At 42.2% G+C, this 25,834-nt stretch overlaps 1 protein-coding gene across 4 annotated transcripts in view; it reads right to left on the reverse strand.

The window, feature by feature from the left end:
• Positions 1–25,834, reverse strand: part of cdc7 (cell division cycle 7 homolog (S. cerevisiae)) — an 88,383-nt gene that overhangs the window by 22,837 nt on the left and 39,712 nt on the right. For all 4 annotated transcript variants that reach the window (XM_059648088.1, XM_059648087.1, XM_059648085.1 and 1 more), the window contains 6 exons: positions 25,423–25,558; positions 15,215–15,308; positions 14,959–15,101; positions 9,626–9,860; positions 5,839–5,925; positions 3,334–3,509 (listed from right to left, as the gene is read on the reverse strand). In XM_059648088.1, coding sequence (XP_059504071.1) covers positions 3,334–3,509; positions 5,839–5,925; positions 9,626–9,860; positions 14,959–15,101; positions 15,215–15,308; positions 25,423–25,558 — 871 coding nt within the window. The remainder of the gene's footprint in view (positions 1–3,333; positions 3,510–5,838; positions 5,926–9,625; positions 9,861–14,958; positions 15,102–15,214; positions 15,309–25,422; positions 25,559–25,834) is intronic.

The following is a 25,834-nucleotide window of genomic DNA, read 5'->3' on the forward strand; positions in this document are numbered from 1 at the left end:
GTCTACGCTTCATTTTCCCAACGTAGAGGAGACCACGTTGTGAGCAGCAAATGGAGTAGACGAGATTCTGGGAAGTGCAGGCGAAGTGCTGCCTCACCTGTAAGGTATGTTTAGGCCCTTGGATTCTGGGGAGTGAGGAGGTAAAGGGGCAGGTGTTACACCTTGATGGTTACAGGGAAAGGTGCTTTAGGGCTGTTGGGGGTGAAGGAAGTGTGGACCAGGGTATCCCGAAAGGAATGGTCCCTGCGGAAGGCAGGCAATGGAAGGGAGAGGACTATGTGTCTGTGGTGGCATCTTGCTGGAGGTGGTGAAAAGGAGTTTGATGATCTTGTGGATATGGATGCTGGTGGGATGGTAGGTAAGGATAAGAGGAACCCTATCGCTGACATGGAGGGGAAGAGAAGGGGTGAGGACAGAAGTGTGGGACATGGCTCGGCCCTGATTGAAGGCCCTGTCAACAACAGAACTGGGGAATCTTCTGTTGAGGAAGAAGGTGGACTCTCTCCCTTGTTGAAGTTGGCCTCATCTGAACATATGCAACACAGACATTGGAACTAAGAGAATGGAATAGTGTCTTTTCAGGAAGAGGGGTATGAGGGTGTATTCTTCAGGTACTGTGAGAGTCAGTGGATTTGAGGTGGATATTAGTGGTCAGTCTATCCCAAGAAATGGCAATAGAAATATTTTTATTTATTTATTTAGCTTTGGTAAGTAAAGTGTTCATCTGCTGCAGGGGTATGTAACTTAAAAACTGGTACAGTCACATCTTAAGTGGAAGTCGTCTGCAAAAATATTCAACTACATGAATGAGAAGGATATGGTGTGAAACAGAACAGAGGCAGAGTTTTAGATACCCTCAACGTAGAATGAAGACGACAATCCTGGGAATATCATGTGTTGGAATAATCAAGGCAACGATTAACAAAGAAGGTTTCAGCAGTTGAATGAGCTGCGCTAAGAGTGGAATCAGGCAGTGCTAGAGAGTGGAAATACTTTATTTATGCATTTTACGGGATCTGGGCACTGACAAAGCCAGCATTTGTTGCCCATTTCTAACTGGCCATGAACCTAGCGACTTGCTAGGCCATTGCTGAGGACAGTTACGAGTCAACTATATTGCTGCAAATTAAATTTTAACCACGATCGATGATTGTTGTTATGGTCTCCATTAGAGGCCACTTTTCAAGTTCTGACCTATTAAGTGAATTTTAAATTTCAACAGCTGTTGGGGTGGGATTTGAACCCATGACCATAAAGCATATTTCTGGACTCATAATCCAGGGGTCCAGACCTTTAAAATTTGAGAAGATTTGTAGCTCAGTTTGTGGATGAGGTTGTAGACTTGCTCGCTGAGTTTGGTTGCAAATGTTTTGTCACCCTGCTGGGTAACATTGTCAGTGTGCCTCCAGTGAAGTGTCAGTGTTCTGTCCTACTTGTTGTTTATACGTCTCGGTTTGTTGAGGTGGTTGCTATTACTTCCTGTTCTGTTCCTCAGTGGTTTGTAAACAAGGTCTAATTCAATGTGTTTGTTGATGGAGTTTCGGTTGGAATACAAGACCTCCAGGAATTCCCTGGCACGTCTCTGTTTGGCTTGTGTGTTTATCGATATGTTGTCCCAGTCCAATTTGTATCCCTTGTTGTCCATGCACAGTGAGACAAGTGAAAATTGGCCATGTCTCTTGGTGGCTAATTGGTGCTCATTTATCCGTATAGTCAATTTTTTTTTACAGTTTGGCCTACGTAATGATTCTTCACAGAATCTAGTCTGCTGCATTGCAAGGTACTTTGTATAATACCCTCGTATTGCTGATTTTGGGTATGGGATCCTTTATGTTAGTCAGTAGCCATTGTACAGTGATTGTTGGTTTGTGGGCTACGCTGATACATAGGGGTCAGAAAATTTTGTGCTAGATTTAACACATTAACAAAGTCAGGAAAAGGCTGGATAATTGTAGACTGTGCTGCAGAATAACATTACTAATTGCCACTCATGTCACTATCTAATTCCCAAATTGGACAAATCTGTGGCCTGAGTGATGTTGGTAATTCAGTGTTGATTGGGTGCAGTTTTCGGTAGCAGCTTAAGTTGAAAAACTGTGGGCTGACCTATCTTAAAACTTGTTTCATGGAAGAATCTTACATTCAATAAACAAGTGACTTTCACCCAATCAATCTGGTTGGGTTTAAACACAATGTAACATTTACAGAATGCCGTGAATACAGAAAAATAGCTCAATTGCTTTCTAGAAGCTTAATCAAGCAAAAATGGTTGCTGAGTGAAAGCAAATGTTAGGAGGCATGACCATAAGAAGGAAGAACCATTCAGAAGGGGTGGTTACATAATAGGTAGCACTGCTGCCTGACAGTGCCAGAGACCTGGTTTGATTCCCACCTTGGGCGTCTGTGTGGTATGTGCATGAATTTTTGCGGTTGCTTCAGTTTCTTTCCACAGTCCAAAGAGCTGCACATTAGGTGGACTGGCCATGTCTGTTGTATCCAGGGATATGCAGGCTAGGTGGATTTGCCATGGTAAAAATGTGGGGTTACAGAGATAGGGTGGGGGTATGGGATGCTCTTTGGGGGGTTGGTACACACTTGATGGGCTAAATGGCCTCTATCTGCATTGTAGGGAATAAGAATAAATTTGCACAATTGTACAAGCTTAGGCAGAGGCAGAGAGAAGAGGGAGGGAAAGATAACAAGAGGTTTATGGAGGAATTTCTAGAGTCCATGGCCTAGGTACAAGCAGCAAGTTTGCAGTAATTAAAATTTGATGTATGAAGGAGGCAAGACTTGGAGCACTGTAGGTCTGCAGGAAGATAGAGGGGCTAAGGCTGTGGAAGTACTTGTGAACAAGTATGAGAATTGTTAACCTCAGGAACAAATAGCAGTATCTATGCAATTCATTGTGGGCTTGAGTACACAACATAAAACTGCACTAAATTAATGCTGAGCTGCAAGTTATAAAGATAATGAGATAATAAAGCCTGGAAACCATTCCCAATGGTGTATGCTTAATGCATCAGAAGCTCTCATCAAAGTAAATTGATAAATAATGAATTAAGTTTAGCTTGCCATTAGGCCTTATTGTACTAGCGTTGAAATTACAATACTTTAAGAGGTAGATAGAAATTTCAGTTCTTGTCAAACATTACCTGCTAAACATGCATTCTAAACATATAATTCACACAATTTACAATGTCATTTTATCCTAAGAAAACTACTTTAGATTTTAAAGTTATTTTGCAAGTGAGCACTTCAGCTTTAATACATTAATGCATTTAGAAATCTTATATTTAAAAATAATTGCTTAAATTATTCACTGTTCTTTACCTTGAGAGACAAACACTGCAAATCCTATCTGTTGTGTAGCAATCACAAGTTAGTTCTGATGGACAAATTGCATGCCTCCGGCTTAAGCTGCCTGTAGTACAATTAGTTGTTATCTTGCGTTTTGCCACTATTATTTTTCTGGATGGAACATCTGCATTTTTTGTAGGTCTCACTGGCTGTAAAACAAAGAACTAACCTGGAGAAAGCTGATCTTTTGCAGACATTACAAACATCTAAATGAATGTGGCAGACAAATCTGTGCATGTGTAATAATTAGCAGAAACTATACACTAATGCTCAATTAGGTCACATATATCATGGTCTTTATAATCGTGTTTCCTGATAGAAGGACCAAGGATCTTTTAACAGGCATGCTTGCTATGGTGGACATTAGGATCGACCAGGCACTGGTGGCTGGAGGTTGGCAGTGAGGCACTGATTGAGGACGGGATGAATTAGGCATGCCTTCAAAATTCCCCTGAAGACATCAAACATCCCTACCAAGTTATGGGGTCTCTGGCTTGTAACTGACCAAAATGGAGATGTATTCACGCAGACACTGAATATACTGAGAAAATCTGCCAGGAGTCTGCAAAGGCAATGTTGAGGTATCAGAGAGGGGGCACGAACCTCCAAACGCCTAATCTGGCCCACAAATACAAAAAAATTACTGGAAAAATGCAGCATCTGTGGAGTACCTTGTTCTGAAAAAGTTCATTGGATCTGACACATTAACTCTGATTTCTCTCCACAGATGCTACCAGACCCAAGTTTTTCCAGGAATTCCTATTTTTGTTTTTGATCTCCAGCATCCACAGTTCTTTCAGTCTTTTGTTTAGTACCTAATCTGTTTAGCCTTCAAGTACCAGATGCCCTGCATGTGGAGGAATGTGCAGGTCGTGAAGACTTATCAGCCATCTCAGAAGCTAGATTGCAAGTAAACTATCCTTGACTCCAAGTACTGCCTAGTAAGAGTAGTAAAATATGCTTCAGGAGTTCATTTTAAAACAAAATATCAATGTTAACAAATTATGGAGATGCAATATTGAAATTTCAGTAAACTGTAATAGTTGAAGATAGTAATGTGCAATAAGCTATCGCCTTCTAGGATTATATATTTTACAAAACAAATCCTTGGGAATCATTACATGGGTTTTTTTTCCCCCATTCATTTGTGAAATGTGGGTGTTGCTGGCTGGCCAGCATTTATTGCCTGTACCTTGTTGCCCTTGAGAAGGTGGTGGTGAGCTGCTTCCTTGAACCGCTACAGTCCTCCTGTTGTAGGTTGATCCACAATGCTATTAGGGAGGGAATTCCAGGATTCTGACCCAGTGACAGTGAAGGAACAACAATATATTTCCAAGTCAGGATAGTGAGTGACTTGGAGGGGAATTTGGAGGTGGTGGTGTTCCCACGTGTCTGATGCCCTTGTCCTTCTCAATCGAAGTGGTCGTGAGTTTGGAAGGTGCTGTCTGAGGACCTTTGGTGAATTTCTGCAGTGTATCTTGTACGTAGTACACAGGGCTGCTAATGAGCATCGGTGGTGAAGGGAGTGAATGTTTGTAAATGTAGGGCCAATCAAGCAGGCTGCTTTGTCCTGGATGGTGTCAAGCTTCTTGAGTGTTGTTGGGGCTGCACAAAGCAGGCAAGTGAGGGGCATTCCATCACACTCCTACCTTTTGCCTTGTACATAGTGGACAGGCTTTGAGGAGTCAGGTGGTGAGTTACTCAGGAGGATTAGTACATCTGGCTTGTGGAAGAACTGTTTGCATTTTAATTAGTTTGTGTAAACGGGAGTGCAATTTGGGTGCAAATTACTGCAGATGCTGTAAATTATACTGAAAACAAAAACAAAACGTTGGAAATCACAACGGGTCAGGCAACATCCACGGAGAGAGATCAAAAACAAAAGTTGCTAGAAAAGCTCAGGAGGTCTGGCAGCAACTGTGAACAAAAATCAGAGTTAACATTTTGGGTCTAGTGACCCTTCCTCAGAATGGAGACAGTGCAAGCTAATGTTTTGAGTCCAGATGACTCCTCATCAGAGCTGATATACATTGTGGAGGGGGCAGTATTTACGCAATGGTCAGGATGAGGGTTGGAGTGCTGGAGAGAAGGGCTGCTGATTGTGCAGATTAATGTGAGAATGGCAGAACAGTGGTATGTCTAACTGCCAAACAGGACAGAATAGACAGTCCCATTGCAGTGGGAGGAGAGAACAGTGAAATCTGGGTACATTTTCTCATTTGAGGCTTGGGAGGAAACTCCAGGCCACAACACCTTAAATGTATTACAGTTGTCTGGGCCAGGCTTAGAGTTGCTTTCTTCTTGTTGTCTTTTTGGATGTTCATGTGTAAACGCATAGAGAACAACAATCAAATTATCACTTATTTACAATGAGAATTGATAGATTTAGATTGGATTTAGATTTTGGATTTAAGTTTGTCCAAAAATTGTACAATTGTAAAAACAAGCTGTGCATGCAATTGGTTAATAACTTCTTACCTTACTGCTTGTACCTTCAAAAACGTCAGTGCTACGGACATTCAAATTTCTTTCCCCAAATACAGAGCGTGGAACTGACGACTCTCCCTATAATAAAAAATGAATAGTTATTTGCATGGCTTATAATGGTACAATATATGTAAAATAACAAAAGCCAAAACATATCCTTCTATCGGAAGTGGTGGTATTTCAATGCAAGATAAAATCCTTGTTTAAAAATACGATAAATCGTGCATTACATTAAGCCAGCTCCCTATTATTAACTGGAAGTTTGCAAAGAAGTTGCACGTTCTAGAAAAGAACTGTCCATTTAGTCCCACTGTCTTTCCTTATTTTTCTATGTGCTTTCAGCATTACGACCAATTCTCCGCTTTTCAGTGTCAGCATTGATGTTGCTTCCACCATTCTTTCAGAAATGCATTTCAGGTTATTACAACTTTCTGCCTAAAAATATTTCTACTTCCTCTGGTTCTTCTACTAATTGTGTTAAAAGATTTGACTTCTGGATAACAACATCCATGTAATGAAATTAGTTTTTGCCTTTCTTATAACTTTTTTTATAATTTGGGACATTTTTCTTAAGTGTTGCATACTTATGCGCATTTTAAAGCGGACAGCAACTGATACAGAATAATAGACAATGTACTCACAAACTAATAAGATTGCATCCATCGCAGTGATAATTGTTGGAAAAAACCAGGTGGACATGAGTAGGATTCTGTCCACGCTGCAATTCAGAGATTCCAAACAAAGAGTTGTTCAGAAGCAGCCAAGTTATTCAATTAACATTCATGCCACACAAGTGTCAGGCAATGGCCATCTTTAACAATGTGAATCTAAATATTGACCCTTGGAGCATCACCATCACTGAATCCCTCATTGTTAAACTCCTAGGAGTTACCATTGACCAGAAACTGATTTGGATTAGTCATAATCGTACTGTGGCTACAACAGCAGGTCAAGGCCTCACCTAATTCACCAAAGCCAGTCAATCATCTACAAGGCACAAGTCAGGAATATGATGGAATATTGCTCCCTTGCCTGGATGAACACAGCTCCAACACTGAAGAAGATTGACACTGAGGACAAAGCAGCCCACTTGAATGGCACCACACCCATAAACCTTCATTCATTTCACCACTGATGCTCAATACACACTGCTACTACTATCTACAAGGTACACTGTAGCAATTCACCAAGACTCCATAGACAGCATATTCCAAACTCAACCACTGGCAGCCTATACTATAAAAAGCATCCTACATGGGTGTACCACAGTGTGGTATGATAACTTCTTCTCAAGAAACTACAGAGTCACGAACACAGCCCAGTAAGTTATGTAAAATAGCTTTCCATCCATTGACTCCATCTATACTTTCTGCGGCCACAGGAAAGCAACTAACATAATTAAAGACCCCTCTCAGCATGCTTATGCTCTCTTCCATCCTCTTCTGTCAGGCAGAAGATACAAAATGTTTGATTACACACATGAACAGATTCAAGAACAGCTTCTTCCTCACTATTCTCAGATTTTTGAATAGACTTAAATATTTAACACTGACCTCTTTTTGCACGATATTCTGCCCTCTGTTCTGCTGCCTGATGCACTGTGTGCTTCAATCTGCCTGTATAAGCACCCAAAACAACACTTTTCACTGTATGTTGATACATGACAACAATAAACCAAAGTCAAAGCTTCTAAAGGGCAACGTGAGAGAGCAAGAGAGCGAGAGAGAGTAAAAGGAGACTGTGCCATAGTTGAGGCTGGTACGTCTGAAATATAGAACAAATAATAGACACAGAACAAAATGTTTGGAAATATTACTTCATGAAAAGAATAATTCAAAATCTGAAATGGAAACATACCTTCCAACATTTAAAGGATAGCTGAATGCTGTCACTATTTTTTGCATAGACACGCAAGCAATAAAAAGTTACAGAAGCTTTAAATGTTTATTCTAAAGAGAAGATTCAGGAATTCTAAGCATTCAAGATCCTAATGGGTATGCACGATAAGCTTTGATAAACTGAATGGATACAGATTAAGCTCAAGGCTCTGTGGAAGAGCGAAAAATCACAACAAATGGAGGAGATTATCAGCAACAGTCTGCCGTGCCAATTGATAAGATCTTAGCTGATCTGACTACAGCCTTAACTCTATTGTCCTGCCTTTCGCCGTAACTCGCAACTTCTTTCTTCATCAGAAACTACTCCTGCATTGATCAAAAATTTAACTCAGCCTTCACTGCTCTCTGCGGAAGAGAATTCCAAAGGCAAGCAAACTGAAAAAAAAATTCCATTCGATTCAATGGTAAACCTCTTGTTCTCAAACTGTGCCTCAAATTCTAGATTCCTGCACAAGAGGAAACATTCTCTCAGAATTTACTTCAGAACCTTATGTTTCAACAAGACCACACTTTGTTCGGCTAAGTAACATCTATTCACAATACGTGCTAACAATTTAGATGGCAGAAGTAAACATAACATCTCAAAATTTGCAGATGACACATAGCTGCCTGGAAAGGTCAGCTATGAGGAGAATGCAGAGGTGTTACAGTGTGATTTGGACAGGCTGAGTTGATGGGCAAATGCATGGCAGATGCAGATAAAATGTGAGGTTATCCACTTTGGTAGAAAAAGTAGAAAGCCAGATTATTATCTGAATGGCTGTAAATTGAGAGAGGGGAATGCTCGCTGAAACCTAGGCCCTTGTGCACTAATTGCTGAAACTAAGTGCAGCAGGCAATGAAGAATGAAAACTCTAGGTTTGCTTTCATATTGAGAAGTTTCCAGTACAGATGCAAGGATTCTTGCTGCAATTATACAGGGCATTAGTGAGGCCACACCCAGAATATTGTGCGCAGTTTTGGTCTCTTCTGAGGAGGAATGTTGTTGCTTCAGACAGAATGCAGTGATGGCTTACCAAATTAATTCCTTGGATGGCAGCACTGATGTATGAGGAGAGATCTACTCAGTTAGGATCTAATACCAGAGAGCATAAGTTTGAGGGGAGGAATAAGTGATTGAGAGAGATCAAACGAAAAATGTTTTCCCCCATAAGGAGTAGATATATGGGACGTGCCGCCTGAGGAAGCCAAGTACACTCACAACTTTTAAGAAATATCTGGATGAGTATTTAAAATACCAGGGAATAGTAGGTGATGGACCAAATGCTGATATGAGATTTGTGTAGTTTGTTGCTTGTTAGCTGGCAAAAATATGGTGGGCCAAAGGGCCTGTTTCTAATCTGTATGACTCCAAAATTGCAGGATACATACCAGACATCTGATCTCTTCAGTGCTTTATATTAACAAGTGACTCTATTTTATACTCTCTTGGGAACAAAGAATTTGAGAAGCAGGCAAGTAATTAGATTTGAGACAGAAGATCAGCTTTGATGGCACTGAATGGTGAAGCAGGCTCAAGGGCCCCATGGTTCAATCTCATTCTCATATTCAAATATGATCTTATGTCTCTGGGTGGAAGAACTAAGGTACTCCAAACAGCTATCCTCATTCATTTTCATTTTGCAGCTGTGAAGTAGTTTTTACTGCAAGTTGAATAAGCTTCCAGGTTGCGATAAATCCTAACTATTATATTGAATGAGTTTTGCTAAAACTCTCTCATGCTGGATTATGAAGTGTTAAAAATAGCATGCCAGCACTAACCTTTAAAGGACTGAAGACATTTTACATACAATAACTGAATGTGCCTGCATTGTTAGTTTTCTTTAAATTTTAATGCAAAATATTATTAAGATAAATGTGAAAGATGGACAAGACACAACCTTTCCATGTTTAGCTTTTGAAAGAGGCCAGGCCCTTTTAATAGGCTGTTTGCCAGAAGCCTGTTGAGCCAGAGGTTTATTCGCTGTTCCAGGGACAGGAAGCTTATTTCCAGTGCTGGTTGTCGGTTTATTCTTTGAGCAGCTTCCCTGTTTGTCCTCGGTCTTTACAACTTTAAGGAGTTCTATTTTAGTGTCAGGTGTACCCTGGGCTAAACCGAAGTCCACTAGTGCATACCTGTAATATAACAAGACATTCATGAAAAGAATGAATTCATTAGGAAACAGTCAATAATATTGTCCAATTTTCGTTACATCAGGTTTGTTGAACAAGTTACAAATTAATTTACAGAGCAGTTTTCTATAGTAATTACTCTTTCAGACTTCCTTTCCTATTCCATTAAAGTTGCAACCACAACAAAATTGTAATAAACTCAAAAACTCAATTAATAAAACAATATTTTAATTTAAGATAAAACCACATGCACCAGTATACAAAAATTTAATGAAAAAGATTTCTAGTCTTGTAAAAGTACTTATTTGTGATAGCCACACATTGGAAGATATAATTGTACTTAATTTTTTTTCAGGATTGCTCCTGGATCAAAATAAACCAACACTTTTTCCTTTTTTTTATTAATTTGTGGGATGTGGGCATTGCTGCCTGGGCCAGCATTTATTGCCGGTCCCTACCTACCCTTGAGAAGATGGTGACAAGCTGCCTTCTTGAACCTCTGCAGTCCACTTAAGTAAGTTGACTCACAATGCCATTAAGGAGGGAATTCCAGGATTTTGACCCAGCAGTGAAGGAACGGCTATATATATAAGGTGAGTGGCTTGGAGGGTCATGTTCCCATCTATCTACTGCCCTTGTCCTTCTCAACGGAAGTGGCCTTGTGTTTGGAAAGTGCTGTCTTTGGTGAATTTCTGCCGTGTATTTTGTACATAGTACACACTGCTGCTATTGAGCGTTATGAGGGAGGGAGCGGATACTTGTGGTTATAGTGCCAATCATGCGGGCTGCTTTGTCCTGGATGCGGTCAAGCTGCTTGACTGTTTTTGGGGCTGCACTCAGCCAGGCATGTGGGAATATTCCATCACACTCCTGACTTGTGCTTTGTAGATTGTGGACAGGCTTTGAGGTGTCAGGAGGTAAGTTACGAAACACAGTATTCCAAGCTTCTGACCTGCTCTTGTAACCACTGTGTTTATGCAGTGAGTCCAGTTAAGTTCTGGTCAATGATAACCCCCAGGATGTTGATAGTGGCAGGCTCAGTGAAAGTAACACTGTTGAATGCCAAGGGGCAATATTTAGTTTGTCTCTTACTGGTGATGGTCATAGCTTGACATTTGTGTTGAGAAAACGTTGCTTACCACTTGTCAGCCCAAGCCTGGATATTGTCCAGATCTTGTTGCATTTGAATATGAATTGCTTCAGTAGTGCAGGAGTCACAAATAGTGTGAACATTGCGCAATCGTCGGCAAACATCCCCCATTTCGGACCTTATGATGAAGGGAAGGTCATCGATGAAACAGGTGCAGAGATGGTTGGGCCCAAGACACTACTGTGAGGAACTCCTGCAGAGATGTCCTGGAACTGAGATGACTGACCTCCAACAATCACAACCATCTTGGTATGACTCCAATCAGCGGAGAGTTTGCCCCCTGATATCCATTGATATTTTGCTAGGGCTCCTTGGTGCCACACTCAGCTGAATGCGGCCTTGATGTCAAGGACTGTCACTCTCACCCCCACTTTGGAATTCAACTCTTTTGCCCATGTTTGTTGGTAAAATTCTAGAATCCATTGTCAAGGATGAGATTTCTAAATTCCTGAAAGTGCAGGGTCAGATTAGAACAAGTCAACATGGATTTAGTAAGGGGAGGTCGTGCCTGACAAGCCTGTTAGAATTCTTTGAAGAGGTAACAAGTACGTTAGACCAGGGAAACCCAGTAGATGTTATCTATCTAGACTTCTAAAAGGCCTTTGATAAGGTGCCTCACTGGAGGCTGCTGAGCAAGGTGAGGGCCCATGGTGTTCGAGGTGAGCTAGTGTGGCTTGGATTGAGGATTGGCTGTCTGACAGAAGGCAGAGAGTTGGGATAAAAGGCTCTTTCTCGGAATGGCAACCAGTGACGAATGGTGTCCTGCAGGGTTCAGTGTTGGGGCCGCAGCTGTTCACCATATATATTAATGATCTGGATGAAGGGACTGGGTGCATTCTGGCGAAGTTTGCCGATGATACAAAGATAGGTGGGCAGGCGGACAGGCAGGTAGTACTGAGGAGGTGGGGAGGCTGCAGAAAGATTGAGACAGTTTAGGACAGTGGTCCAGGAAATGGCTGATGAAATTCAATGTGAGTAAATGTGAAGTTTTGCACTTTGGAAAAAAGAATACAGGCATGGACTACTTTCTAAATGGTGAGAAAATTCGCAAAGCAGAAGTACAAAGGGATCTGGGAGCGTTGGTCCAGTATTCTCTAAAGATTAACTTGCAGGTAGAGTCCATAATTAAGAAAGTGAATGTAATGTTGTCGTTTATCTCAAGAGGGTTGGAATATAAAAGCAGTGATGTGCTTCTGAGGCTTTATAAAGCTCTAGTTAGGCCCCATTTAGAATACTGTGTCCAATTTTGGGCCCCACACCTCAGGAAGGACATACTAGCCCTGGAGCGTGTCCAGCGGAGATTCACATGGATGATTCCTGGAATGGTAGGTTTAACGTATGATGAATGGCTAAGGATCCTGGGATTGTACCCATTAGAGTTTAGAAGGTTGAGGGGAGATCTAATGGAAACGTACAAGATAATGTATGGTTTACAAGGTGTGGACGCTAGGAAGTTGTTTCCGTTAGGCAGGGAGACTAGGACCCGTGGGCACAGCCTTAAAATTAGAGGGGGTAAATTTAAAACTGAAATGAAACGACATTTCTTCAGCCAGAGAGTGGTGGGCTTGTGGAATTCATTGCCACGGAGTGCAGCGGAGGCCGGGACGTTGGATGCCTTCAAGGCAGAGATCGACAAATTCTTGATCTGAGAAGGAATCAAGGGCTACGGGGAGGGCGCAGGGAAGTGGAGTCGAAATGCCCATCAGCCATGACTTAAATGGCAGACCGGACTTGATGGGCCAAATGGCCTTACTTCCACTCCTATGTCTTAAGGCCTTAAAGACCATATGTTTGAACCAAGGCTGTAATGAGATCAGCAGCTCAGTGGCCCTGGCGGAACCCAAACTGGATGTCACTGATCAGGTACTGCTTGATAGCACCGTTGATGACAGCTTCCATCACTTTACTGATGATCAAACATAGACTTGATGGGGCTGTAACTGGCAAGGTTAAATTTGTCCTGCTTTTTATGTACAGGACATAGTTGGGCAATTTTCCACATTGTCCGGTAGATACCAATGTGGTAACTGTACTAGATCAAGTTGGCTAGAGGAATGGCAAATTATGGAGCACAACTCTTTAGTATCATTGCTGGAATGTTGTCAGGACTCTCAGCCTTTTGCAGGATCCAGTGTCTCCAACCACTTCTTGACAGTGAATCGAGTTGGCTGAAGACAGGGTTCTTTAATGCCAGGGACCATCGGACGAGGCCGAGATGGACCATTCACTCTGCACTTCTGGCCATAGATTGTTGCAAAAGTTTCACCTTTTTCTTTTGCACTGATGTGCTGGGCTCTTCCATCATTGGGGGTAATTATGCAGCCTCCTCCTCCAGTAAATTTCGTAATCGACCACCACCATTCACAACTGCATGTGGCAGGGCTGCAGAGTTCAGATTTGATCCGTTGGTTGTGGGATTGCCTCGATTCTGTCTATTACTTGACGTTTACGCTGTTTGGCATGCGAGTCGTCCTGTTTGGTGGCTTCACCGAGTTGACACCTCATCTTGGAGGTATGCTGCTCCTGACATATCCTCCCGCACTTTCCATTGAACCATGATCGATCCCCTGGCTTGATGTCATGGTTGAGTGGGGGATATGCTAGGCCATGAGGTTACTGATTGTGCTGGAGTACAATTCTGTTGCTGTTGTTAGCCCACAACCCTTCATGGTTGCCCAGTCTGAAGTTGCTAGGCCTGTGCAAAGTCTGTCCCATTTAGCACGGTGACAGTGCCACACAACACGACGGAGGTAATTCTCAATGTGATGGCAGGGTGACTTCTCCAGCAGGACAGTGCAGTGGTCACTCTCACTGATACTGTCATGGACTGATGCAAGTTAGGAGGATTAGCCATGCTAAATTATCCATACTGTTCAGGGACATACAGGTCAGCCATGGGAAATGCAGGGTTACAGGGATAGGGTTTAGGGATGGGTCTGTCTGGGATGCCCTTCAGCAGCTCAATCTGAGCCAGTCTTGGTGGTGGACGTTGCAATCCCCTACTTGGAGTACATTTTATGCCCTTGCCATCCTCAGCGCTTCCTCCAAATGTTGTTCAACCTGTAGAAGTAGCAATTGACCAGCTGAGGGAAAATGTTACATCGTGATCAGCAGACCGCTTCCTTGTCCATATTTGACCTGAACCCATGAGACTTCATAGCATCCGGACTCAATGTTGAGGGGTCCCAGGGCAACCACTTTTTCACTATGTACCGCTGCTATCACCTCTGCCAGGTCTGTCCTACTGGTGGGACAGGACATATCCAGGGATTGGTGATGGTGGTGTCTGGGGCATTATCTGTAAGGTATGATTCCGGGAGTATGGCTATGTCAGGATGTTGCTTGGCAACTCTATGAGGCAGCTCTCCCAATTTTGGCACTAGCTCCCAGATGTTAGTAATGAAGATACTGCAGCGTTGACAGGGTTGTTTCAGCCATTGTCTTTTTCGGTGCCTAAATCGATGCCAGGTGATCCGAACGGTTTTGATTCTTTGAGACTTTGTAGCGATTGGTACAACTGAACAGCTTGCTAGGCCATTTCAGAGGACAAGTGAAAACCAACCACACTGTTGTGGATCTGGAATGACATGCAGGCCAGATGAGGTGAAGATGGCAGATTTCCTTCCCTGATGGACATTAGTGAACCAGATGGGTTTTTCCAACAGTCAACAATGATTTCATGGTCATCAGTAGATTCTTAATTCTAGTATTTTTTAACTGAATTCACATTCCACCATCTGCTGTAGTGGGATTTGAACCCAGAACATTAGCTGAGTTTCTGGATTAACAGTCTAGTGATAATACCACTGGGCCATTGCCTCTCCCTCTTAAAGATACACCTTTAGCCAAATACCTTACAGATACAACTGGCATGAAATAGTACACGCATTTCCTTTACCCAAACAATATGCTTGAATTACATCACAATAGACATTAGGTAGAAATTCATACTTTTTCAGGCGCCCATTGTACAGGAAGTTGCTTGGCTTTATATCACGATGAATGATGCCAAAGTGGTGAATGCGTTTCAAGGCTTTTAGTAAGTTATACATATACTCCTTTACATCTTCCAACTTCATAGAACTCAGAAGATCCTGAAAAAAAACACATTTCATTTAAAATAAAATCATTCCCAGAACATTTCCATTTTTAATTAATCCTGGGCACTGTAATATCAAATGCAAATTGAGTTTATAAATAAACTTACCAAAAAGGACTCATGTTCTAGATATGGCATGACAATAACTACATGATCATCTTTCCTTAAGCAGTATTTAACTCCCATTACATTGTCTTGACCCCTAGAATAAATGCAAACAACAGGTACAGAAGTTGATCAAAAAGGAAGTCTATTTTTCATAATATAATTTGAGTTTATGTTAATTATTGCATTTATCTAATGGTTGTCAAAAGCAAGAAGTCAAAATTTGAGAATATACAATAAGGTATTTCTAAATGCAAGAGGGTAAAGAAAGATCCATAAATTCTCTATTTTAAAACACCAATAATTCTCAATAATATAATAGGTACGTGCTGTGTAATATTAACTGACTTTATGAAAGTTTATTTCAACATTCAAGAACATACTAGCATTATCTATATATTGCATTTCTAAAAAAAACTGGCACGAGCTATCACTGGTTAAATACTTCATAATAAAAGCACAACTCATTGAAGTAACAAGGATGCCAAGTCATCACAAAATCTCTCTTACAGTTTAAAGTATTTAGGGGTAAACAATTTGATATGGATAAGATGACAAGTTTGGAGACGAGAATGGGCAATTAAAACACAAATACCGAACAGGCCAGTTACAAAATGAGTTTCAACAGAATTAAAAAATAGTTTGTTATGGTTAAGGTTCAAAGGATGTCAAATATAGCAAAACATTTCTGCGGGAATACAATATGTAATTACTTCCATTTGTTCTATTAAAATAATAAAAAGAATTAAACAGTGATCTGTCATAATAGCATATTCACAGAAAAGTATTTAATGTGGCATAAAATAGCCACATAATCTAAATAGAAAAGCAGCCCTTTTCCTTTTAGATCAGTTACCTCAGCACATCAAGGCAAACTCAGCAGTACATCTGTTCTAACTCAATTCGAAGTTTCTCAATAAGAATGACAACTTTGTTCCAGACGCAAGATAAATTCTTATCAACAGCATCCGTATGTTCTGTCTAAATGAATTACTAATTGTAAACTTGAATCAGCAATGTTTGCACGAGAGTCTAATAGATTGTTTTTAAATTGAGGGCAGGCAGTTCAAGTGAAAGATGACAGGTCATGTCTTTTAAATCACTTCTGCTTTTCAATTTCAACCAGTGTTTAATAGCAGAGTTAACTAATTTAGGTTAAAAAAAAAGGAAGTGTCCTTTTATATCACTGGGGTCCGCAGCACCAACATCAAATCACAAGGACACTTTTGTTAAGTTAGTTTAAGAGCAGAGTCACTCTTGATATGAATAAGCCCACCATTTTTGATCACGATATCACAACACTGAGTACTTTAACACCACAGTACATCCTTATAAAAAAACGCAACCAATGAACAACTGAGGATACTTTTTAAGCACTGGGAAACTTGCTGAGCCTCTAAGTAGCAGGTGATTCACAGTAGCATATTCCACAAGCACAAGTGAAACTTTCCTGCTCCTCTGATGCTGCTTGGCCTGCTGTGTTCATCCAGCTTCACAACGTGTTATTACAACTGTAGGATTTGTAGAGAGTTACACTTTCCTGCGAAGGTGATGGGTGGCATGGAAGAGACCAACAAAAAGGGAGAGGAAAAAAATACTAAAAAGGACAAACATCTGCAGGCTGCATAGATGTTTTAAAAGAAAATTCATAGGTATTTCTTTGTCTATGCAACAATCCAGCCAAGCATTACAAATAAAACCTTGATTTAAATACAATAAACCTGATTGATTAAAAAAAATGTTGTGGCTTGATTTAAACGTTCATGTTACAAAGAACTCTTAAAAAAGCAAGAATCAATGCAGAAGCAAACAGCATGGACACTCATCTACCATCTGTCAAGAAAAAGTGGTAATTGGCAGAATTTCCCATGTCCACCCTGGAGCTTTTAGAAGGGTGGGTGGGAGAACTTGGTTGGGAGGCAAAAGATATTAGTCTTCTGTTGGCATTTAATGTTTTGCCAAAAATTCTCAGAACCTTTCATGTGGTTTGGTTTTTCAGGCCTGCACGTTCAGGAGCCTGTTGCGCACTCATTAACATGCCATATATACTCAAATCTGCAGCCTGCTCACAGGCACAATCCTGCCAGCCAAAAACAAGAACGTTCACCACTGCAGCCACCACTCCTCTGCAGGAGTGGCTGGCAGGGAGACTTCCTTCCTCTAAGCTCTATTAAATACAAACTTCGGCTACTTGACTCATTCATCTCTTTGGATATTAACATGGAAAAACTTCACCTCTAATCGGCTCAAGAAGTCTGGCTTGTTAGACACTTACAGTAATAGGGGTTAAGCACCACTGGAACCAACAAGCCAACACACAGTGGGGTCAGCAAAATGGCTGATGCCAGCAAATCGCACTTGAGCCTGCTCTGCCATTCAATAAAATCATGGCTGATCTGACATTCTTCACATTCACTTTGCTGTACTCTGCCCCATAATCCTCGATTCCTCTACTGATCTAGAATCTATCCACCTCAGCCTTAAAAATACACAAAGACTCTGCCCCCACAGTTCTCTGTGGCAAGGAGATTCAAAGACTCAAAACCCTCACGGAAGAAATTCCTCGTGACAAACAACTGCACTTCCCAGTTGAAAATTGCTTCAACTACCCATCCCACTCCTTGGACAACATGTCCATCCTAGGCCCCCGCCAGTGCCACAATGATGCCACCTGAAGGCTGCAGTAACAGCATCTCATATGACCTTCATAAGCTTCAAAATGTCCCCAGCCCCGACATCAGCCCAGCCTGACCCTGCCTGCTTGACCTGTCCGTCTTTTCTCCTACCTACTTGCTCCTCCCTCCCAACTGACCAACTCCCATCCCAACTCCCTACCTACACTCACCATTAATGACTCCATCTCCAACTCCTCGACCTGTCAGTGTTCCCTCCACCTACCTGCTCCTTTATCCACCTTCCATCATTGCCTCTCCCTCGCTCTATTTATCTCAGAGTCCCCTTCTTCTCCCTCATTTCTGAAGAAGGGTCCAGGCCTGAAACATCAGTCTTCTTGCTCCTCTGATGCTGCCTGGTCTGCTGCATTCATCCAGCTCTACACCTCGTTATCTCAGACTGCAGCATCAGCAGTTCCTGCTATCTCCTCTTCATCACCTCCATCTTAAATCGGCAATCCTTTATTCTGAGACTATGCCCTCTGGTCCTATACTCTCCCACATGGAGAAGCATCCTCTCAGCTTTTACCCTGTCCAGTCCTTTACGAGTCCTCAATGGTTCAATGATATCAGCTCTCATTCTTCTAAACTCAAGTCAGTAGACTCCCAACCTGTTTAGCCTTTGCACACAAGACAATCCATCCAGACGTGGGATCATCCTCGTGAACCTTCTCTGAACTGTCTGATGGAATGATATTTTTCCTTAAATAAAGGAATCAATACTGCTCACACTACTCCAGATGTGGTCTCACCTTGTACAGTTGCATTTAGACTTCCTTACCCCAACCCCCTTGAACAAGTACAATATTCCATCAGCCTTCCTGATTACCTGCTGTACCTATTTGCTAGCTGTTTCGTGCTTAAGTACCACCAAGTCCCTTTGTGTTGCAGCTTTCTCTATTTAAATAATATTATATACTTTTGTTCTCCCTTCTGAATTGAACTTCGCATTTTCCCACATTATATTCTACATGCCAACTTTTTGCTGCTTACTTAACGTATTAATACTTCTGTAAACTGCATTCTTCTCACAACTTGCCTTTCCATCTATTTTTGTGTCATCTGCAAATTCATCTACAGTACATTAAATTTCCCTCCTCAAAGTCAATAAACATATATTGCAAACAGTTACAGTCCCAGCACTGATCCCTGCAGAATTCTGCTGGTCACGGGTTGCCAACCTGAAAAAGAACACATCCCCACTGCTGTTTCCTGCCCATGAACCAATTCTCTGTTCACAGAAATATACCAACTCCATCACTGTGGGCTCTTACCTTATGATTTAAATTTTTGTGCGGTACCTTGTCAAATGTCTTCTGGAAGTTCAAATGCAACAAATCTACTGATTCCACTCTATTTACCCTGGTCAAGGCTTCTCGAAAAACTCTAATTGATGAGTTCCCTTTCATGAAGTCATGTTAGTTCTACTTGATTAAGTGATGGTTTTCCAAATATTCTGCTTAATAATTGATTCTAATACCTTTCCAATAGATGTTAGAATAAATGTTACCAACTGTTTGCCTCCCTCTCTTTTTGAGCAGGGATATCACATGAGCAGCTCTCGAAATTGGAGGGGGCTCAGAAAAGATTTACTAGAATGTTGCCGGGACTGGAGGGTCTGAATCATAAGTGAATTTGAGGGAGAGACTGGATAGGCTGCTACCTTTTTCCACTGGAGTGTAGGAAGCTGAGGAGTGACCTTACTGAGGTTTATAAAATCATAAGGTGCACAGCAAAGCTCTTTTCCCTAGGATGGGGGAGCTCAAAACCAGAGGGGATATTTTTAAGATAATAAAATGTGAGGCTGGATGAACACAGCAGGCCAAGCAGCATCTCAGGTGCACAAAAGCTGACGTTTCGGGCCTAGACCCTTCATCAGAGAGGGGGATGGGGAGAGGGAACTGGAATAAATAGGGAGAGAGGGGGAGGCGGACCGAAGATGGAGAGTAAAGAAGATAGGTGGAGAGAGTGTAGGTGGGGAGGTAGGGAGGGGATAGGTCAGTCCAGGGAAGACGGACAGGTCAAGGAGGTGGGATGAGGTTAGTAGGTAGCGGGGGGTGCGGCTTGGGGTGGGAGGAAGGGATGGGTGAGAGGAAGAACCGGTTAGGGAGGCAGAGACAGATTGGACTGGTTTTGGGATGCAGTGCGTGGGGGGGAAGAGCTGGGCTGGTTGTGTGGTGCAGTGGGGGGAGGGGACGAACTGGGCTGGTTGAGGGATGCAGGAGGGGAAGGGGAGATTTTGAAACTGGTGAAGTCCACATTGATACCATATGGCTGCAGGGTTCCCAGGCGGAATATGAGTTGCTGTTCCTGCAACCTTCGGGTGGCATCATTGTGGCAGTGCAGGAGGCCCATGATGGACATGTCATCAAGAGAATGGGAGGGGGAGTGGAAATGGTTTGCGACTGGGAGGTGCAGTTGTTTTTTGCGAACTGAGCGGAGGTGTTCTGCAAAGCGGTCCCCAAGCCTCCGCTTGGTTTCCCCAATGTAGAGGAAGCCGCACCGGGTACAGTGGATGCAGTATACCACATTGGCAGATGTGCAGGTGAACCTCTGCTTGATGTGGAATGTCATCTTGGGGCCTGGGATGGGGACAAGTGTAGCATTTCCTGCGGTTGCAGGGGAAGGTGCCGGGTGTGGTGGGGTTGGAGGGCAGTGTGGAGCGAACAAGGGAGTCACGGAGAGAGTGGTCTCTCCGGAAAGCAGACAGGGGAGGGGATGGAAAAATGTCTTGGGTGGTGGGGTCGGATTGTAAATGGCGGAAGTGTCGGAGGATAATGCGTTGTATCCGGAGGTTGGTAGGGTGGTGTGTGAGAACGAGGGGGATCCTCTTGGGGCGGTTGTGGCGGGGGCGGGGTGTGAGCCTCACATTTTATTATCTTGGAATCTCCAGCATCTGCAGTTCCCATTATCCCTTATCTGGGATATTTTTAAGGTGAGAAGAAAGATTTAGAAAGGGCCCAGAGGGCAACTTTTTCCACAGAGGATGGTCCCTTTGTAGGATGAACTACCAGTTGAAATCATAGAGTCATACAGCACAGAAATGGATCCTTCAGTTCAACTTGTCTATGTCGACCAGATTGCCCAAACTGATCCCTCTTCTCTGCATTTGGTCCATGACTGTCTAAGCCTTTCCTATTCATGTGCCATGTCCAAACGTCTTTTAAATGTTGTAACCGTACCTACATCTACCACTTCTACTTAGTTAGCATCGACTGTTCTAGAACAACTCGCCATTGAGTGGATATCCATTGGACTATCACAGTCCCTTCAGCCAGCATCATTTTTAAAAGGCTGCTTCGCACCCAGGTTCAACAATCCGCTGTTGCCCCCCAGCAACATAATGAGTCAACACCGTAAAGCCATGTTGCTCAGCCTGCACAGCTGACACTCCCTCACAGAAATGACCCCATACTCACACCCTGATCATCGTGTAATCACCATGCTAGGCAATTTACCTGTCCTTAACTATATTTCATCTAAACACCCTCTCTAGGACAACACAGTTACTCAGTTCCCAATGTAGTGTGGTGACTTCAGGTAGCAACTGAAGTGCTGGCAGTTTTAGCACTGGTGATTTGGTGGGTCCGTTCTGTCCCTCCTTTCTATGGTGGCAATGCAGTGGCTTTGGTGTCAGTTTTGGCAGTGGCAGCGTGGTGGGTCCAGTTCTGAAATCCGTGCTTTGGCAGCAGCGTTCCATAAGTCATTCCATAAACCCAAACTGTCATGGAGGGAACAGAAAATGAACCTTGTCCTAACTCTGTCTCAATTAGTTCTTTTTATAACTTCTGTAATCAAAATGGCGTTGAATTGTGACGACATATACACATCTAACATTTTTCCTAAATACAAGTCACAATAAATTGCTAGTGTCAGGATTAATTGCTATTCGGGTGTTCGAATGTACCCCATATCCTAGCATCATGAGTAACAACTGGTCGACAGTTTATGACGATCTGCTACAGCAAGCTCCCATTTATTGGGATGTGGTGGAAATCAGGCCGTCTCTGCCTTGTAATGTCTGATGAAGCTAAGTTACAGCATGCACAGGGAGAGCTCTGTCCTCTCCCACAGAAGATTGGTCCTGCTCTCCCATTTCCTCAGAATTGATCATATCAACTCATTGTCTGCTCTGATTGTGCAAAGCAAAGAATACAGCCAGGATGGCGTGGCACACTTTCTCCAGGCTATTCTGGAGGGACCTCCCCTGACTGGTCCATGCCAGGGGAAGTGTACCTTTCGCAGCACAATCATCTGCCCTACTGCAATCCTGGTTGCACTATGTGCACCAACATTGTGAAGTTGCTGCACTCAGATGAATGACCATGAAAAAGAGAATGCCAATGATCCCCTTGCCATCCCAGACTCACATTAATCATTCAAGTTTTTGTTGCATTCAGTAAAGCCCATTGTCATACTTACATGACATATGTTGAAGAGACGTTCCCCTCCTCCTAAAGCAGCCTATGAGTTTCACAAATGATGGCAAGCTTTTGGACAGAATTTGTTTTTTTAAAAAACTGCTTTGTAGCTAACTTCTGCAACAGTAAGGTATCAATGTTAGACCTGTTAGAATGGTGCAATTCACCAATACCAGTAGCCTTGGCCAGGCCAACATCCCAACATCGAGGCACTGACCACCGAGCCCCCATCTTGACTGACCACGATGGGCTGGGCATGTTGTCTGCATGGCTGACTCCCCAGGCAAGTGGTCTACTCTCAGCTTCAAAACAGTAGGCAAGACCCTGGTGGACAGAGGAAGCACTTCAACGATACTGTCAAACCCTTCCTGGTAAAGTATGGCATTCCCACAGACACCTAGAAATCACTGGCCCAAGACCATCCAAAAGCGGAGCAGGAGCATCCAGGAAGGCGTCGAGCAGTGAGACTTGCCGCTGGGAAAAAACTGGAAGCCAGCTGAAAACAGTAAAAGGAGCCCGCTGGCATACTAATGCCCTACCCATGCCTTCCTGTGATAACCTACTACCCCAAGCGCAAGAGAGCCTGTGGAAGTTGCACTGGTCTGTACAACCACCTACAGACTTACCCTGAGAGTCATCCTTGCTTGTGAGGGACTGCCAATGATGATGCTGCAATTCACCTTGGACCAGGGTTTGAAATCTGGACAGCTTGGCAAATGGGCAGAGAAATGTTTGTAAATTAAATGTAGTTGCAGTTTGCAAACACATGCTTCTGTATTTGCCCCTTCAGTGTCCTATTGTCCAACAAGTGTGGATCTGCACTTTTCACCTATTAAACAGACTTGACTCAACACAACTCAACCTGGGCACTTGCTGATGATTTTTCCAATTCATTTAGCACCTAAAGAATTCCAATCAAAGGCAGATCACCAGGTCCCAGAACCCACATCAATAAGCATCGAAGGCTGGGGTGTGACCTGATAGAAATTCATAATTTATGACAGGAATGCTTAGGGTGTACAGTCAAGTCTTTTTCCCAGGATGGAAATGTAAAATACAAGGAAGCACAGGTTTCAGATGACAGGGGAAAAGTTTAAAAGAAGAAGTATGAGGAAAGCTTTTTCTTTTATTAACAAAGGGCATTAGAGCTTATTGGGGTAGGCAGGAATGTGGAGCAATCAGAGAACCATGATTTTATTGAATTGCAGAGCAAGTTTGAGGAGCTGAGTGGCCTCCTCCTGCTCCTAATTTGAGAGCTTGCATGTCGTTGTTTTCTTCACAGATGATATTGGCCTTCTGTATGTTTTCAGGTCTTGCATCAGACTGTAAATGTTTTCAGTTTATTTTATTTTGATGATTAATATACTCACATGGTCATCTAGAAATTTGTTATAAAGAATCTAAACCATAAATTGTCCAGAAATTTATGAAAAAACATTGGCTAACTTAGAACCCACCTCGACCTACTGTATAATGACTGACTTTAAATAATGCTTTAAAAGACAATTCTGATTGAAAGCCAGTTGGCACTTTTTTCTTTTCCATCTCCCTCTTCTCACCCTGTAATATGCATCATCACGATGTCAGCAGGCCTTTCTAGTATCACTCTGTGGCTGGACTACATTAAATTGTCCATTGAGAAGACATCATTAACTGTCTTAAGCCAGGAATCTGTAGCCATCAACCTACATTTTATGACATTATGGAGGACTGTAGCGGACGTCTAATAAATCTAATGACATCCAAAGTCACAAGAACAGGCATGTCTTTGAATAATTTTTGAGTTTAAAGAGAAATGGGGGTCATGTGAGTGCTGAGTAAATATACATCTTCACAGAATCATAGAATCCCTACAGTGTAGATAGAGGCCATTCAGCCTATCATGTCTACATAAGCCCCGTGAAGAGCACCCCACCCAGACCCATGCTCCACATCCCTGTAACCCCACGTTTATCATTTGATAATCCACTTAGGCTGCACATCCCTGGCCTATCTACTGAACCTGCACTTTGGACTTTGGGAGGAAACGGGAGCACCTGGCAGAAACCCACGCAAACAAGGGGAGAACATGCAAACTCCACATAAACAAACAGTCACCCAACGCTGGAGGTGAACCCATGTCCCTGGTGCCGAGAGGCAGCAGTGCTAAGGACTGTACCACTGTGACGCCCCAATTTTATACAACTTAAGTACAGACCTAAGTTGGTATTAGAATGAACCCCTTCGCCGTTCAGTTGTTGACTCAGCCCTGCTGCAACGTTCTGAACAAGTAGAATTCATTTTGCTATCGTCCCAAGGGTTATTGTGTAGACGAGATCTTGCTTTTCAGTGGAACTTACTAAAAGATATTACAAGACATTAGTCAAGTATAGGAACTAGCTTAACAGAGGTGCCTTCGACAGCCAAGTTCCCTTCTAAAATATACTATCCAGGACTTGAAATTAAAAATAGCACATCCAACAAAGTACTACTAGTAAAACTGTATTCAAGCACAATTCATCACCTTCAAGAGGATATGGAGTGAATTTAGGAAAAAAAGGAAAAGTATATTCTCAATTTGTAATGTCACAATTTGTCAGCCAGATTTCTAATTCAGGTCTGTTTGACTTATAGCAGACAGCTTGATAATATACTTGGACATAATATGCTTACTGTAGAAATTTGAAAAATTAGGACAAATTCATTGTAGATTTAAGTTAGATTGCAACATATTACTTTGCATTCCAAACATTTCTTTCAAACAAACACACTGATAGAGCCACATGCATGGAATTTTAACAATACCTTAGTCAAATCTGCAGTCAAAACAGGGTTTCTATAGCCACAAAGCAAGGTACAAAATTACCAGAAAGTATTCATTATATCCTCAACAAAGCAAAGGAATATTGAATATTTTGTATAAAATACGACCAACATTTTTTTTCATCTTACTGTTTTGTTTACATTCCTATAAAAGCACATGCTTGCTAATTGGATGCAAAAAAATAGCAGAGAGGAAACTTGTTAAGTGGCTGCTATTCAGAGAACAGACATGCAAATAAAACTTTGTCATTAGCTTCAACACATTGCATAAAAGCTGAGAGATGAGGCAACAGTAAAATGTAGTGTTGATACTGACCCAGCAACTGTCAGACACTGAAGTTCAGCAGCAATTCGCACTGGATGGCTTGTGGGAATTAGATGTTTAAGTGCAAACTTCTCTACCATTCCTGACTTTAACTGAGCAGTGGCCAGATATACAGAACTGAATGTACCTGAGGAAGGTTAGAAATAGTAAACCATAATGAGCAAAAACTGGACTTTTTCTGAAATATTCACAAGTTTGTCAAATTATCCTGAAGCCATTTTTTGCAAATATGCGGCTGGGTACCTAAACATGATACATGTAAATAATATACAAAAATAATTATGTACAGGATTTCTACAAGCAGTATGTGATATATTTTGCATATCATTAAAAAACTCAATAGATTTCAAACAGCATAGCTTACAATGCAGGGTGCCAAATTAACTGGTTGTGTTCCAGCTTC

Source organism: Stegostoma tigrinum, chromosome 8, assembly GCF_030684315.1.
Source record: "Stegostoma tigrinum isolate sSteTig4 chromosome 8, sSteTig4.hap1, whole genome shotgun sequence".
NCBI classification, from domain to species: Eukaryota; Metazoa; Chordata; class Chondrichthyes; order Orectolobiformes; family Stegostomatidae; genus Stegostoma; species Stegostoma tigrinum.